Below are 16,124 nucleotides of genomic sequence, written 5' to 3'. Positions count from 1 at the left end.
TGAAGGCCCGCACGAGATTTCAATGGCAACTACCCCAAGCGCATGCGAATGTGCCATGGAATCCGGATACGGTAGCTGTGAAGGGGGCTCTGAACGTTTCTCGACTGTTCAAGAGATCCAAAATAAAACGGACAGTGAATGAAAACAAAATATAGCTTCATATGTTGCATATGTGCGGTTGGTAACTGATCGCTGCACAGTGTTGGTACGAATTACATGTTGTTGGATGGGACATACCCGCCAGTTAACTATGTGTAGTGCCAACCAAGTACACCCGTGTAAAATGGATTTGCTTGCTGTGACTATGATGTAACGATATGTTTTTGCACGCTCGACTGAGTTGGTGCTTTTTTAAATTGTAGGTTCACCGTGGTAGGATTTGCTATCGATACCTTGTACAAGCGCGTATAGATCCGAAATGGAAGACTGCAGTTATGATTATTGTTTGTATGTGGCAGTGAAATTTGTAGAAGTTTTGGCTGCATGTGCATACAATCAATGCATTTAGATATGTAAAATCATTATGTTATACCTATAAATGTGGAACCTATCAAAACTTACAGATGATCCATTGGATCCTTAAAAGAAGTCGAAACTGAGCTACCCGGACAACCACTTCTTACCTACATCATAGTAATAATCATAACATAAATTAATAATTTATTTGAGAAACCACATACCACGTACCGCTCCAAACTAATTCGCTGATCCATTTATTCTTGAATTTTGTTATATGGATGGACATTTGCAGAAACGTTCCTTTTGCCCAAAAATGCCTTTTTCACCTTCAAATCACAATGTTGAATCAAACTTTATTTTTTAAAAGGGCCAATAGAAAACATTAAGCTTATCTTCGGAAAACTGTTACTTGAATATGGTTTATCCGATTGGTTTGGTGTCTTAGGTAATGATTGGGACTATTTGAAAAAAAAAATATGTGCACTCTTAAACAAATTGCACAATATAAGAAGAAAATGTAGAAAATATTTTTTTCTCAAAAAATGGATTTTTGCAATTTTTTACTTTTTAGTATATTTTAGGAGATTAAAAATGCCATCAATTTTTTTAAATATATGGCCTGAACACAGTTGCATTAACATAGCTGTTACTTTACTTCTTAATGATATAAACAATTTTCTTTCCATCTTCACAATTTGAAAAATGTCAAACTTCAGTTAGATTTGCGGGAATACGAATAAATTAGTGGTATTTTTGAGTTCCCTGAATGGTTTTAGTTCTTGGTTATAGCTTAACGAACTCTTGATTATAAATTTCATATTTTTCAATAGTTGCATAACAAAAGACAATTTAAAGCAGCTGTTTCTCGTTTCGCTTCTGAGCCCAGTCGTATAGTTCATTTGCATGTTTGATCGGATGTTCACGTTCTCTAGCTAGACTACCTCTGGTAGCCATACGTTTCAGTGTTCCTCCTATAGCAGCACAAGGTCCTTTTTCATGAGATGTTGCGAAAAAAAATTACATTCAACTTCTATTCCATATTTATTCCTATTTTGGCAAATACTAGAATTTTTTCCGGTTTTTATACTGGGATACAGCTCCGTCAGACATGAAATAAATTTAAATTCTCAATTAACTGCTGTTCTGTACGTAGAAATGCAATCATTTTTTAGATAAATAAGTTAACTGACACAGCATGGCGTAAATCTTCTGAAATGACTACATAACTAGAATGATTAATTTTGCCTTCTTGTTTAAAATAAATTACAAATGGATGTATAGTTACCTGCTTAGTATTCCAGTGATGGCTTTGAACTTCATCTTGCAATACAAATGTGTAGTTTTCTGAAAAATCACATGTTACTTCATAATCATCCTTAAATTTATATACACCATCTAGGCATCTACGAAATGGAAATGTATTTGCTACAAACCGTCATCGTACGAATCATGCCAAATTTGAATCCTTGAACCAAATGATAAATAAAATGAATGACACATACAATAAGCACTGCGATAATATTGACTTTACAATAACAAAACCCAAATTAAAGTAATATTTCAATTTCTCGCGTAACGTCAGCTAGTAGTAGTTTTTTTTTTAATTTGTTTTCAAGACCTATTGAAATTTATAAAACAAAGACAAAATTCTAAAAAATAGCACTTATGGCAACCATTGTAAATTGGTCTACACTAATTGACGACAAATAAGATAAATAAAATTGAGTAGACAAAGTTTAGACTTACAAGATGTCAAATGGAAAACATCGACCGGAATGCGAACGATGCTGTTCATTTGTCATCTTGTCAGTTCAAACTTTGTTTGCTTTAGGGTAGCACTACGTTTGACAGATATGAGTACAATCTGCTCAAATTTGTGTAGATATTTATTATAATCACCGTCCCGCATTTTTTTTGTTGCGTTTTGCAAAAACGTGTATTGCCGTTCTTTAATAAAATTATGAGTATTTATGTTTTCTAATTTCCTAATAAAATAAGACACAAATTCGTCCGTCATTTTTGTTTAACTAGCGTTTCTAAATCACCTGTCGGATGAAATTGTGTTTCGTCAATGCCTTTTTCTCAAATTTCTTCTTACACATTTTTTTTCGAACAAACATGATTTTTTGTAGTTTTCACAATATCGTAAACAGCAATTTATTTTCTTTAACTATTTATGTTTGTATTACTTCTGAGTGAAGTTCATGATTGTACATAGTTAAAGGAAGATACTAAGTTTCAAATAACAGACTTAAAGTGGTCATTTTAAACGGCAGATGAAGAGATGAAAGTATAGAGGTGATTGTTCCGTTAGAGTACGGCAGTGTAATAATTGTATATAGAGAGTAAAAAGCGAGCAAGGGCAACTTTGAGGAAAGTACGAATCCTTTCAGATAACGACGTGAGTGCGGTACAATCGATAGAACTGTTTCAAACACATCGTCGGTACATGAAATCGTGATCATTTCTTTTTGCCAGTGGTGGTGGGAAGGGGGGTTCCCCTCACCATCCCTCTCCAACTGGGGAGTTTGGTAAAGAGAGATGATCAACCCGATTCGTACTTTCCTTAAAGTTTTCCTTGCTCGCTTTCTACTCTCTATATACAATTTTCACACTCACATACTCTAACGGAACTATCAAATCTATACTTTCATTGTATAAAATGACCAATATAAGTCTGTCATTTGAAACTTGGCATCTTTAACTAAAAAATATTGTTTTTATCAATAAACAATTCAAATTATGTGTCCCTGTGCTAGTTAACAGTTACAGTTCTTTGGCCTGAGATTTGCAAATGATGAAACCCAACCTGCACTTCACTATTTATTTCTTTGAATCGGTTGTAGGACTCACGTAAAGTCGTCATCATTGTCTAGAGCTTAAGCTTCTCATTGTGCGTGGTCTCTTCTTTCGAAAACTTTTCTGTAAGCTGTTCAATAATTTCATTGAAATTTTGAATTTCATTGAAATTTTGAATTTCATTGAAATTTTGAATTTCATTATTTAACTTAGCTTCTACATTAATTTCTAAGAAATGCTATTTAATTTTTTGATTTATTTCATGATATTTCTGCACTGCATGATTTACGGAACTAATTTTCTTCATATCAATTGATAATGTCAAAATACTAGATACGCACTTGATGAAAATTTAATTGTTAACACTTTGCGAGTATTCACCAACATAAGAATCAATTATTTCTGCGATGTCACTGATGGTACAAATTGTTGGCCAAAGATTCCTGACTTGGAACATTTATTTTCACTACTCGATAGTTCGGTACGTTTTGAAAGCTGTGTACGACAAGAATCACAAACATTGATGTTAGTGTTGAGTTGATTCTCATCGGCAAAAGCCAGCTCAACCAATTTCTAAATATTATTTTCCGTGAGATTTCGACACTTTTTTGAGCAGCTTTTGATGTAGACCTACGTCTTTGGGGAAAGGTGCCAATTCAGGGAAATGCATCGAAAATTGGTCAGATTTTAAATGTTAATCATATGGTCAATAATCAATGGATTTTGATGATTTGTATGCCAATCAATTCACCAGTGTTATAAAATTTGTTTTTTTTATGTCACACATTATAACTGTTAAATATTTAACTAGTTAATAATGAAGAAATAGGGAACTATTCAAATTTCCCAAACATTTTCTTCGACCGCAAGGTGCTCACCCCTAACACAGCCGTCAGAAAGTTGGTTCCTAACGACACAAGCCAAAGCCGCACAATCATTCAACGTTGCACGTTGGACGCTTTGATCTCGGAATTGTTCGCTGCAGCGTGGACATCGTAGCATGTAGCAAAGTGACTCACTCTCTGAGTAAAATTTGTCTTAAGTGTACAATGTAACGAACACTCCTGTAAAGAGTTGAGTTATGAAATTAACTTTATTCCAAAACAATATCCGAAACAACAAACTAGAAAATCGAACAAAAATTTCGTAGTCCTACGTCAGCAATTCGGTCGGGTCTTGTTTTTCTTTTATTTTCTGAGTCACTGAACTTTCACAGATCCACAGCGAATTGTTTTCTATTGTTGAGCTTGTGTCAGGAATGACTGACGACTGACAGACGTGGGTACACAGCAAAAAAATAATTTTGATATCACGTCAAAGTGGATGCACTACAATCATGTCGAAAATATGGTGTAATAAAACTTGCTAAAAAGGACAAAATTATCATTAATACAATGCATGAACTGACATTACGCTGCTTTAACTGCATTTGTTTATTTATGTGGTCTTAAAAATTACATGAAATTTTCGACATGATTGTAGTGCATCCACTTTGATGTGATATCAAAATAATTTTTTTGCTGTGTAGTTAAAATCATGCCATTTGCTACCAGAAACTGCTATGCAATTGGTGGTATACTAATATTTCAATACAACTTTGATACCTATAAGGTGCATGAAAAAAGATCACATTGTTTATTGTCATATTTTATGTTATATATGTTATATATTTTCTATTTTTATAAATATAAATTTTCTGATCGTTCCGAAAACAATATTCCTAGCCGGCGCCGGTGGTGTAGTGGTAAGCGTGACTGCTTTCTAACACTCCGATGGGCCTGGGTTCAATCCCAGCCGAGGTCGGTGGGACTTTTCTGAGGCATAACAATCTCTGGTCACGTCTTCCTTCGGAAAGGAAGTAAATCCGTTGGTCCCGGCCCGTGTGTGTTGTGAATGGGTACGATATCCTACGCAGGTGTGGCAGCTGCCTTCCTGCGCATTCGATTGCCGTCAATGGATGGCAATCGATGTCCGTCGGTGATTGGCACTAGATTGCAGAACAGAGACCGACGTTAAATTAAGTAAAAGAAAACAATATTCTTGGACCTGGAGAATCGCGAAATACATTCAAAAATGGTCAAACATTACCAATATTTTGAAAAAAGTTAACTTTAGAAACATCCACATTAGAGTGGGTCATCGTTATATGCAAAAACGCAAACTTTACCGCACCATTCGAGAACAACCCTTTTTTGGTTCCATTTGGAGTCCCAAACAACTGTGCAAAATTTGAGGACGATTGGTTGTAATTCTGCTTTCCGCATTGCATTTAAAATTTGTGTGGAAATTAGTATGGGAAAACCAACTTTTTGCATTTTTATCCCTATAAACCACAAATTTGCATAAACCGTGCAACTAAGTAAGTACAAATATAGTCCAGAAAGTGCCTAAAAACTTTGCCAAAGGAAGTACGGTGCTAGAATGTATCTAAAAAAAAAAGTTATGGCTATTCAAATATTTATGGTTTGAATTAAACACCAAAAATCCTTTTTTTCTGGCAGTGTTGGCAGTGTACCAATGGAAGTCAGATTCCAAACTGACATAATATCGGAGTTTCTTATCTTACCGATTTGGTATGTTCAGATGAATTATTTAAAAACAAATTGCTCTATCTCATATGCGTAGTTGGTAAGGGGGGGGGGGGTGTTTGGTAACAATATACCCCACCCCCTTCACTCATATCAATAGTTTCAGTTTGAAATAACTTCGGAGTTTCTTATTTTATCGATTTGGTATGTTCAGGATGAATTATTCAAAAATATTTGTTCAATCTCATAAGCGTTGTTAAACAGCGGGTTTGTCGAGGGGGAAGGGCTTACTGTATGTAGTTTTTAAAACAAAAATTGTTGTAGTGTAAATATTTAATATCCACTTGTCGGTTCATTTGTTAGTGAGGAGATGTTATTTGAATCATTAGCAGCTGGGAAATTTTAAATTTCTATACAAAGCTTTTATTTGAAATATTAAACTGCCACATATTAAATATTAAACGCCACATATAGAAAACACAGAAGTAGTCGTACGTTAAGAACCAAAAACAGTACAAAACGGAAACTGTCTTCACCAGTTTTGTCTCAGACACAGGTACAGCCGGATTCCACTTGTTCTTTTTCTTCTTATTCGCATTTCAAGCTTATTGCTTAGTGCATATTAGCTTATTGCGTGCTCTCAAGTTAGTGTTCTAAATGCACTTCCACAGTTATTAATTGAGAGCTTTCGATGCCAATACCAATTGCATGAATTTGTATATTGTGTGGTAAGCACAATGGTACTCTATGCCCAGGGAAGTCGAGATAATTTCCAACCCGAAAGATTCCCTCTTGGATGGTATTAATGGCTATTTTTGGTCGCTATTGAAAATTTAGTCGATTGCTGGATTTATGTATGGGCCCAAACTAGGGGCATTTAGCCCGACATTACATCAATTTCCCCTTCTCAACATAACTGTATGAAATGTTTGGAAAGTGCTTCTACTTCAATGCTGAAAATTTAGTCATGATTTGTATCATAAAAGGTAAATAGATAAATCAATAAAAAGTTGTTTTGGATCTTTTATAGGCGCAACAGCTTCCTAATTGAAATGATGTTTAGCTTTTAAAGGCACAACAGAAACAAAATTTTGATCCAAGTAATCATAATCAGCGCTGTAATGGTTTTCTCTGAAGAAATTTGATTACGTTATCATAAGTAATCACCATTACAACATTATTTTTTTTTTCCATGGGATTCTCTATGTACACGTAAGTGGAAGCCTACAGGTACAAAATGTTATCCATTGCAATTGCCAGATCACTTAATTAGAGTAAATTGTGATAACAAGTTTGTTGACAGAGTCAGAACGAAATTCGGGTTATGTTGAAACACATGTGTTTTTGCTATTTAAATTTAATAGCTTAAAATTAAAGGCTAAGGAAGCATGAAATTTATTGAGTTAGTTCGTTAGTTTTCTGAAGTTGAAAGCGTCAGACGAATTACACCGAAAAAATAGAAAAATTTTACATAAATTGTTCTAGATAATTCATATGGATTAACATCGGCGTCGGGCTTTGCGTTATTTTAATATAGAAAGCGGCAGACACAAATGGCCTTGCCCAAACGTGATGCTCGCAGTTGTCAAATTTGAAATTACTGTTGTAGTCGTTTTACTGTTTGTGTATACTTTGAATTGGTATTGTTTACGTTTTGGAAAGAAGAGTAGTTTTGGGCACCGGTGGTGTAGTGGTAAGCGTGATCGGCTCCACCCCAAAAGGCCTGGGTTCAAACCCAGTCGGCGCTGCCAGGATTTTCTGATGCATAATCTCTGATAATGCTTTCCTTCGGATGAGAAGTAAGGCCGTTGGTCCCCGGTCCATGAGTTGATGGGTCGATTGATAGGGTCCAGGTGTGGGAGTTGCCTCCCTGGCGTCGGTAGCATTGGTACTCAGATCAACGAGAAACACATCAAGGGAAAAAAAAAGACACTTTTGTGGTCAAGCTTTTATTGGTCCAGTTTAGTATTTAAGATGGAATATGTCATGTATTTAATATTAATTATACTACTCACACTGTGAGCAGCCAATGTTTCAATCGGAGGCAATAAATAGTTGGTTAGAAATGCTATCTTATATCAACATGAAGCTTTAGAGTGTTAATTTATTAGCTAGAAGGTCTATCAGGGTAGGTTGATTGTTCCGCTAGAGTACAGCAGTGTGAAAGTTTTAACAGTGGTTTAAAATGGGTGAAGTGCCATTAATGTGACAGTACTAGTCAAACACACATTCCTTTACCTGACTTATACATAAATGGATGAGGAGACTTGAAGTATTTCTTCAAATCTTCAGGCAAAAGAGTGCACGTTTGACTTGCTCATTGGCTGTGGAATAGTTCTAGCGATGTTTCTACTCCACAACCGAGTAATCAGTACTGATTATGTTTTATTGAAACAGTAAGTAAATTAAGTTATTTCAAGTCATCCTCCTCCGTTCCCCCTTGCACACTTGACTGCAGAAATTTTTGTATGAAAACAGCTACATGTTTGTGAATTTTTTTTTAAACGACTGGAAGTCAACCCAGAAGTGCAGAAAAAATCACGAAATTGGGCAGTTTCAACACTCCTGCACCGACTTCCAGATGTTCCATTGACTTTGAAGCAAAACATTTCAATTGTCTGTAGTAGAGCTCTAGCCGGCACGCTATCTGACACTCCAAGAAAGTAACCAGCGACCGAACCATGAGGAAGCGTAGAGCACTCAAGCTGAAGTTAGAACATTGTTTGTACTGAACGGATTTCATTTAAACTGAAACATTACGACCAATTCGAGGAGCTTTCGCAATCCGATGATTCCGTTCCTCCATGGTCCAGATAGTGTCCTCCAAATCATCCATAAAGGTCCGCAATTTTTGGTTGATCCGATTTTGGTTGAATTTTTGTTTGAATTCATTGAAAGAATCGATTTTGTTCGACTTCGACTTATCGCCATATATTTAAAAAACGTGTTTGAACACAATTTCGGCCATGTGATGGTGGCATGTGGGGAGAAGGCCACCATTAATAGAAAAATTTACTATTTTTAATTTCACATATTGATATGCCAATTGAGAGTACATACTTTAGTTAAGAAAAGCTGAAAATATTTCAACTTAATATATTGGCTAACGGAAGATACATGCTACCAAAGTTGAAACAAGCGGAAAATCATAGAAATCTAGCGTCTTTTTAATCTTATGTTTCCCATATGATATACAGTAGTATAAACCTATTGAAACATACCATTTTAAAGCTTGAAATCTAAGCTTTCCATTGGGGTTATCTACATTACAAATCGATCAAACTTTTGGATAGTCACATGAAAAAATTCTAAAATATTACGATTTTTCAAAACTAAAACATGTTGCAATAAAAAAGTCACCCACGGTTCGCTCAATTGTTCATAAGATAATAAAGTACAATCCTAGTGCTAAATTTCAGCGAAGGTTACATCTGCACTTACTTGCTCTATTTCGAGTACGCATCAATTGAAAATTTTGTGTTTTCATTCATCAAACACCGGAGGGATTACAAATAAGTCGATTATGCACTCTAGCACTCATTTTTGATATAAGGGTACATCATGATAATCATCAGTTCAACGTTTCAACTTTTGGCTATATTAAATGCTATCACACACATCAAGGGTAACAAAAAAATAGTTTTGAAAACCGACATATTTTTGGTCACCTATTTGTATGGGACCTTCCCATAGTGCAATGGTAGCATGTTTTTTTAGTTAAATTGGAAGACAGGTTAAAATACCATTTTTAACACCAGAGTTAACACTAGTTGTATCAAAACTCATTCCAACTATTCTTTCCTGCAGACCCCACTCATTGATTGTCTCCATTATCGCAGCTGTTTCAGCATCCGGCGTTCCACTTGATAGGGAAGGTACGGAAAGAAGTTTAGACACCCCTGCTCCAGTAACAAGATTGGGAAGCCGATAAAAGCGCTTTCTGTTGATGCCAGGCAGAATATTTGTACTACCATAGGTACATCAGTTTCAAAGCTTTGCTTCAGCTGGTAAATTTTCAATCAAAATTAACAAAATGTTTGAATAGCAAACAAATTAAGAAAGAAATCTATACAAATAATTTAAAAATTAAAGAATATATGAGTTATAGAATTTCATAATTTTAAAATTCAAGAGTCTAAGAATTTTTCAATGTAAGAATTTTCGAGCCATAGAATTTTAAAGTTTTTGTATTTTAGAATTTTAGAATTAAAGAAGTTTTGAATCTTAGAACAGCATAAAAATAAAATTACATCAATTTTTTTTAAATATTCGCGATGTTTCATTCGGGAACAGCAAATGATCTGATAATTTAAAACGTAATCAGATTGTTGGACGACTTCGTGTGATTGTCTTCAATTATTACTTCCAAAATCATACTTGCATTTCTATTAGATATTCCAGTTCTTTCAAATGTTGCTGCAACATTCGGAGAAGTGTTGTTAATTTTTTTAACTGGGGTATCTACAAATACAGAAAAAAATAGAACCACCGTCTGTTGAACATTTAGAAACATAATGTCCTGGTGTCTATGGGAAAGTTATTGAGCAAATAGATGACCGACCATTCTTTGGTGAAATCTAGCTTCACTCTTACACTAGGGCACCAGGAAACCAGGAACAACAGTAAAAGTGGTAAATTTATGAAAATGGTCTTAGAGCTTTTTTTCGAAAGCACTCATAAAATGAATTTGGACTTGTGACCGGAAAATCTTCTTTTTTCCTTTATTTAACGTCGGTCTCTGTTCCGCCTCAGTGCTAATCACCGACGGACATCGATTGCCATCCATTGACGGCAATCGAATATGCAGAAAGGCAGCTTCCACACCTGTGTAGGATTTCGCACCCATTCAACACACACGGGCCGGGACCAACGGCTTTACTTCCCTTCCGAAGAAGGACGTGACCTGAGATTTTTATGCCTCAGAAAAATCCCACCGACCTCGGCTGGGATTGAACCCAGACCCATTGGGGTGTTAGAAAGCAGTCACGCTTACCACTACACCACCGGCGTCGGCTGTGACCTGGAAAATGGACACTGGAGGCCACTGAGTAACATTCCGGATTATTCAAAAAGGAATAGAATAGAAAATTATGCGGATAGACTAATCCAATGGATAGAAATTAACGGAGTCTTGGATCCCCAAAGGGCGTCAATGTTCGATTTCCGGCCTCTGCCCGTCGTCCCCGTTCCTGAAATGTCCATATTGTGGAGTATTTGACTCTTTTTTTATGAACAGGTAGTCACCATCTTGGAGTCAAAAATGGCGTCAATCATCGATTTACGATCTCTAGACATCGTCCCCTTACATATTATACGGTATTTAACAATTTTTCACAAACTGGAGGTCGTCATCTTTGATTCAAAATTGGGTCAATAATCGGTTTGTAGCCTCTAAGGGTTGTTCCCGTTCCGGAAATACCCATATTTAGGAGTATTTTACACTTTTCTCATACCGGAAACCACTATCTTCCTAAAGTTTACCTCATAATCACTAGGGTCCTTTTTCTGGTCCCAAGTCCAAATTATTTGTATTGAGTCCTTTATATGTGCTTTCTAAAAAAACACTGAGATCTTTTATGAATTGACCACTTTTACGTTTGGCTTGGACCTTCTGAAAAGTTATCCCTCAGGGTCCATTTTCCAGTAGCAAGTCCAAATTTATTCTAATGAGTCTTCTAGAAGTCCTTTCGAAAAAAAAAACTTAGATATCCAGGACCAATTTTATGAATTGAACACTTTTAAGGTAGTTCCGAGTGTGGCCTTTAGAGTTCATTTTCTGGTCACAATTCTGAATTCATTATAATACGCCTTCTATACGTGCTTTCGAAAAAATCGCAGAGCTGTAGGACAAATTTACGGTTGTTCTGGATTTTTCAAAAGGCTATCCCGTGGCCCATAGGGTCCATTTTCCGGTCACAAGTCAGAATTTATTCTAATGAGTCTTTTAAAAGTACTTTAAAAAAAGCTGAGCTTAAGGACCAATATGTATTATGAATTAAACACTTTTACTAATGTTCCGGATTATTTGGAAGGATACCCTTTCGAAAAAAAACACAGAGCTCTAGGCCCAGTTTCATGAATTGACCATTTTCGCTGTTGTTCAGGACCTTCCGAAAGCTCATCCAGTAGATTACAGTGTCCATTTTCCGGTCACAAGTCCGAATTTGTTCAAATGAGTCTTCTAGAAGTGCTTTCTAGGACTATTTTTATGACTTTACCATTTTAACGGCTGTTCCTAATCTTTCAAAAGGTCACACCGTAGCCCGCGGGGTCAATTTTTCAATCACAAGTCCGAATTAATTCTAATGAGTCTTCTATAACTTCTGCATTTTCGAAACAAAGTAAGGAAAATGAACTCTCCGCATAATCACTTCATTTCAAGCAGTATCATTTTCGTGTAAGTCAACATTCTTCCATGAACATTCTTCTTTTCAAACATGACTGGACTATCACTTGTTTCGTTCGTCAAGTGCTTCAGTTCATTTCATTTGAAGCAAATACTTATTTCAATTGACGCAATGAATGACTCCCAAAACTGTTTCCTTAGTTTTTTCCACTTTCACTTCAATTCGTGGCTCATTCGACTTGTCCTTACCCGACGACGCAGGCATCAAAATTTAGTATCCGGATAGTATCCGCGCAACATCGGTTGCTGATAGGGATGGCATCCGGATTATATGTAGTAAAAATATATTATTTTATATCAAACGAAAATTAAATCGAGGTCAGGGAAAGTCTCAAATACCCTACAATATGGGTATTTTCGGAACGGGAACGACGCGAAGGTGCCAAAAATCGATATTCAACGTTATTTTGGAACCCGAAAAGTGTCAAATACCCTACAATAGCGTATTTGCGGAACGGGTATGTCGCGTAGATGCTGAAAATCGATACCCGGCGCCATGTTGGAATTCAAGATAGTGGCCATTGGTTTTATGAAGTGTCAAATACCCTAAGATATGGGTATTTTCTGTTGATGTTGACGGGGATCTGCGCAAAGAGAAGACAGAATGACTTTCAATTGAAAGTGATGGTTGACAGCTTCATCGTCGCTTGACGATTTTCGATTGAAATTGACTTTGTGGGGCACTGTTTATAAGTGCTTTCAAAAAAACCGCAGAACTCTAAGACCAGTTTCATAAATTGACTAAAATTTTACCTAATCACAGAACAACCTAGACATTTTCAGTTCATTTTAACTGTTCTTACAGTTTTTCAAGTAGGATTATTGGAATAAATTGTGTGCCAAAATTAAAATTACTCTTGTTATCAAATGACCCTGCGCAAAGTTTCATCCAAATTGAAGATTCTTTGTGGGTGATATCGGCTTTCCTCCATGCTAAGTGAACCCCACACAACGTGACTGTCTCGCGTAGACAGCAGCAGGCGGCACCTGGCAGTGGTGCTAGAAAATAAGAATAATGAGCAGTTCGATTGGTTAGCAATCACTAATGGCTAACTCCACAAGCGTCGGATCGTTTTGCGGTCTTCTAAGAAAAGTTTTCCTTTAAAATTTCCTCATAAGAAGTGGGTTTGATTTATTTTAAAAAGACAATGAGGTCACCCATTTTTATTTGAAAAAGTAAGTATTCCCATAGAAAATTAAAACCACTGGCGCTAAAATATAGCTCTACCAACTGACCTGAGATTTTACACAGTTACTCTAGGACCCAAAAGGCCCTCGGAAATCATACTGGAACTGGAATTTGAAGTTTGTCACACCCTATTATACATAGTTTTGATCAATAATATGTAGTTAATTATTTTGAAAACAACATACTCTGGGTAAGACCATCACCCTATTTGGAGTGCTGGTTATAAGTAAGGGTCACAATGATTCACTCTTTATGGCTCTTTCGATTTGTATTGAGATTTCCAACAGCTCTGCAAAATTTGAAGGTATTTGGTTGCGATCTGAAATTGCACCAGGATTTTAAAAAGAGTATGTGAACATGATTGGAAACGGAATGAAAATATTAAATTGATTGTCACACTTTTCTCTACATCATATATGTTTGAGATTAACTGTTTTGAACACTGCAAACCAATTCGACTACTGCGCACAAAGTTAACTAACCAATTAAGTTGAATAAATATGACTCAAGTTCTATGCACATACATACAGGCGTATATAAAGTCAGTGAGCCATAGATCGAGGAGCACTGATGAACTCTGAATTCTAAATAGTTACCAGTTTGTTTCATATATCATTTTGATTAGATGAGTCGTTTTTGTGCTATGATTTATTGAAAAATGTCGAATACACCATTTGGCAAAGTTAGGCGAGAGTCAAAATAGCTGAATGCCAGCACAAAATTGGTTCATTGCCCATAGTGAACAATTATGCGAAGTTTCATGGAATTCAGAGATGGAAAATTAAAATCGATTCGTCAATTAGCGTCGAACTACACATGGATTTTGAGTGATTTCAATAACTCCTCCTCCCCCTGCATAGACAGTCGATCAGTTGAAGACACTCGATATCTGCCCAACCTATGCTGTCGGCGTACTTTATGGGAGAATCTATTGTAATTCTTATATAAAGTCACCCATAGGATTGCGCTCTAGTCGGGGGTTAATTTGCCCCCTATATATTTATATTATAGAATTGTCCTCTTTCTCCAAGTTCGATAACTTTTCCCAAATGATAATATCTCCGCAACCAACCAAGGTCACAACCCTAGCCCTTGAATCGATGACCATTTTTCCTCACATTCGGGTCATGATGCTAACGGTCTCAGAAAATTCAATGCCACGCGTGTCAGCTTCAAAACTGTTTAGCAACCTAACGAAAACAAAATCATCAGTCACACCTACCTTGAATTGGTTTCACAAGCAGTCCCAGAGCGAGACCGATCAGTCCAATTACGGCTACCGGGTTGTACGAAGCTGTTGATGCCACGCCAGGAAGCTTCATCTTAAACTGGTCCTCCGTACGACTATTAGGCGGCAGTATCGTATTACACCTGATTAGTAAGGAAATGGGCTCGAACTTGATTTCCTCTTTCTCCTGCTACTTCTTCTGCTATCACCTGATGCAAAATAAACACTTCAATACCGCTGCTGCCTCGGAAGTAAAACACGACCAACCATGGTCTTCACCACTTTTCTGAATCACCCAATATCACAGCTCGATTGAGTAATAGCGTAGTCGCCCGACGCCGCTTTGACCAGGCCACCAGATTTCCTCACTTCTTGCTGCCTGGTCTATCGAGAGTCACGAAAAGGGGCCACCAACCTGAAAACTGGTCTTCAGTCTTTCACTTTCGTTTGCACTACAATGTGTCACCTTCTCTTGGAGGAGCTCAAATCACTTCACTCGCTGCGCTGCACCAGTCTGATGGTAGTATGGAAGGAGCGTTACAGTCGGCTGATCTAAAAGCGTATTTTCGATTGACAACGGTGAGCTGCGGGAGCGAAAGATGGCGGGGTTTGTCACTTTGCTAAGTAAAGTTGGTTGGTTTTGAGCAAACATATAGAAGAATGCGATATTGCGAAACCGAATTTACGTGGATGTGATGTGATCATTTGATATGTGTTTTAGTAGATCTTGATCAAGTTAAGTGGAATTTAATGGTATGTTTAGTTATACTGAGCTATGTTTATGGCGTTGCACTGTAACAGCATTTGGATCAAAGTTTAATAAATCGCAAAAAATTTGATGATTCAATACATTATATAAAAAACATTTAATTGAATACTGATTAATATAATGATACTACACAAATTATGCAACGTATGGTAAGTTGACAACCAGAAAGTAACCTGATGAATGTGGGCATGTTTGGTGTAATTTCCACTTAATTCCACTACATTAGTTGCTTATCCTTGACAGATACGCCTATTTCGTCTACAATTTGCAGTCGTATCTGTCAATTATAAGCAACTAAGGTAGTGTCATTAAATGTAAATTACTAATCATTCTCTCTTTCTTTATACTGGAACCCAAGTAACACGCAAAACATATTTTTAATTAAGGATTTGAACGTATTGTAAGTGGTACTGAAAACATCCCAAGTTTTATAAGAGGTATTTAAATGTTTTCTTGATATTTTCCAGATTTTAACATAATAATTTTTGAATTTAATATTGGAAAATTCTACAAAATCGTATCTCATTTTATCAATCCTCTACAAAACATTATTATTATTCTTCTTCTTCTTCGCAGTTTAAGCTGATTGCATATCGCATATTAGCATACTACGTGTTCTCAACTTAGTGTTTTAGATGCACTTCCACAGTTATTAATTGAGAGCTTTCGATGCCTGTATACCATTTTTGCATTAGTATAAGTCCTGGACCAGACTCTGAATCGAACCTCCAGCATGATCTTGCTTT

General features: G+C 36.3%; 1 protein-coding gene across 1 annotated transcript in view; it reads right to left on the bottom strand.

The window, feature by feature from the left end:
• Window positions 1-15,086, bottom strand: part of LOC135712604 (phospholipase A1 member A) — a 30,667-nt gene extending 15,581 nt beyond the window's left edge. The window contains exon 1 of the mRNA XM_065235555.1: window positions 14,604-15,086. Within this exon, the coding sequence (XP_065091627.1) occupies window positions 14,604-14,703 (100 nt within the window). The 5' untranslated portion in view covers window positions 14,704-15,086. The remainder of the gene's footprint in view (window positions 1-14,603) is intronic.
• Window positions 15,087-16,124: the final 1,038 nt, after the last annotated feature.

This window comes from Ochlerotatus camptorhynchus, unplaced genomic scaffold (assembly GCF_037179485.1).
Source record: "Ochlerotatus camptorhynchus isolate MF236.1 unplaced genomic scaffold, CSIRO-AGI_Acam_v1.1 ptg000494l, whole genome shotgun sequence".
NCBI lineage: Eukaryota > Metazoa > Arthropoda > Insecta > Diptera > Culicidae > Ochlerotatus > Ochlerotatus camptorhynchus.
The sequence above is the reverse complement of the archived record's forward strand: the minus strand, read 5'-3'. Positions and strand labels throughout refer to the sequence as shown.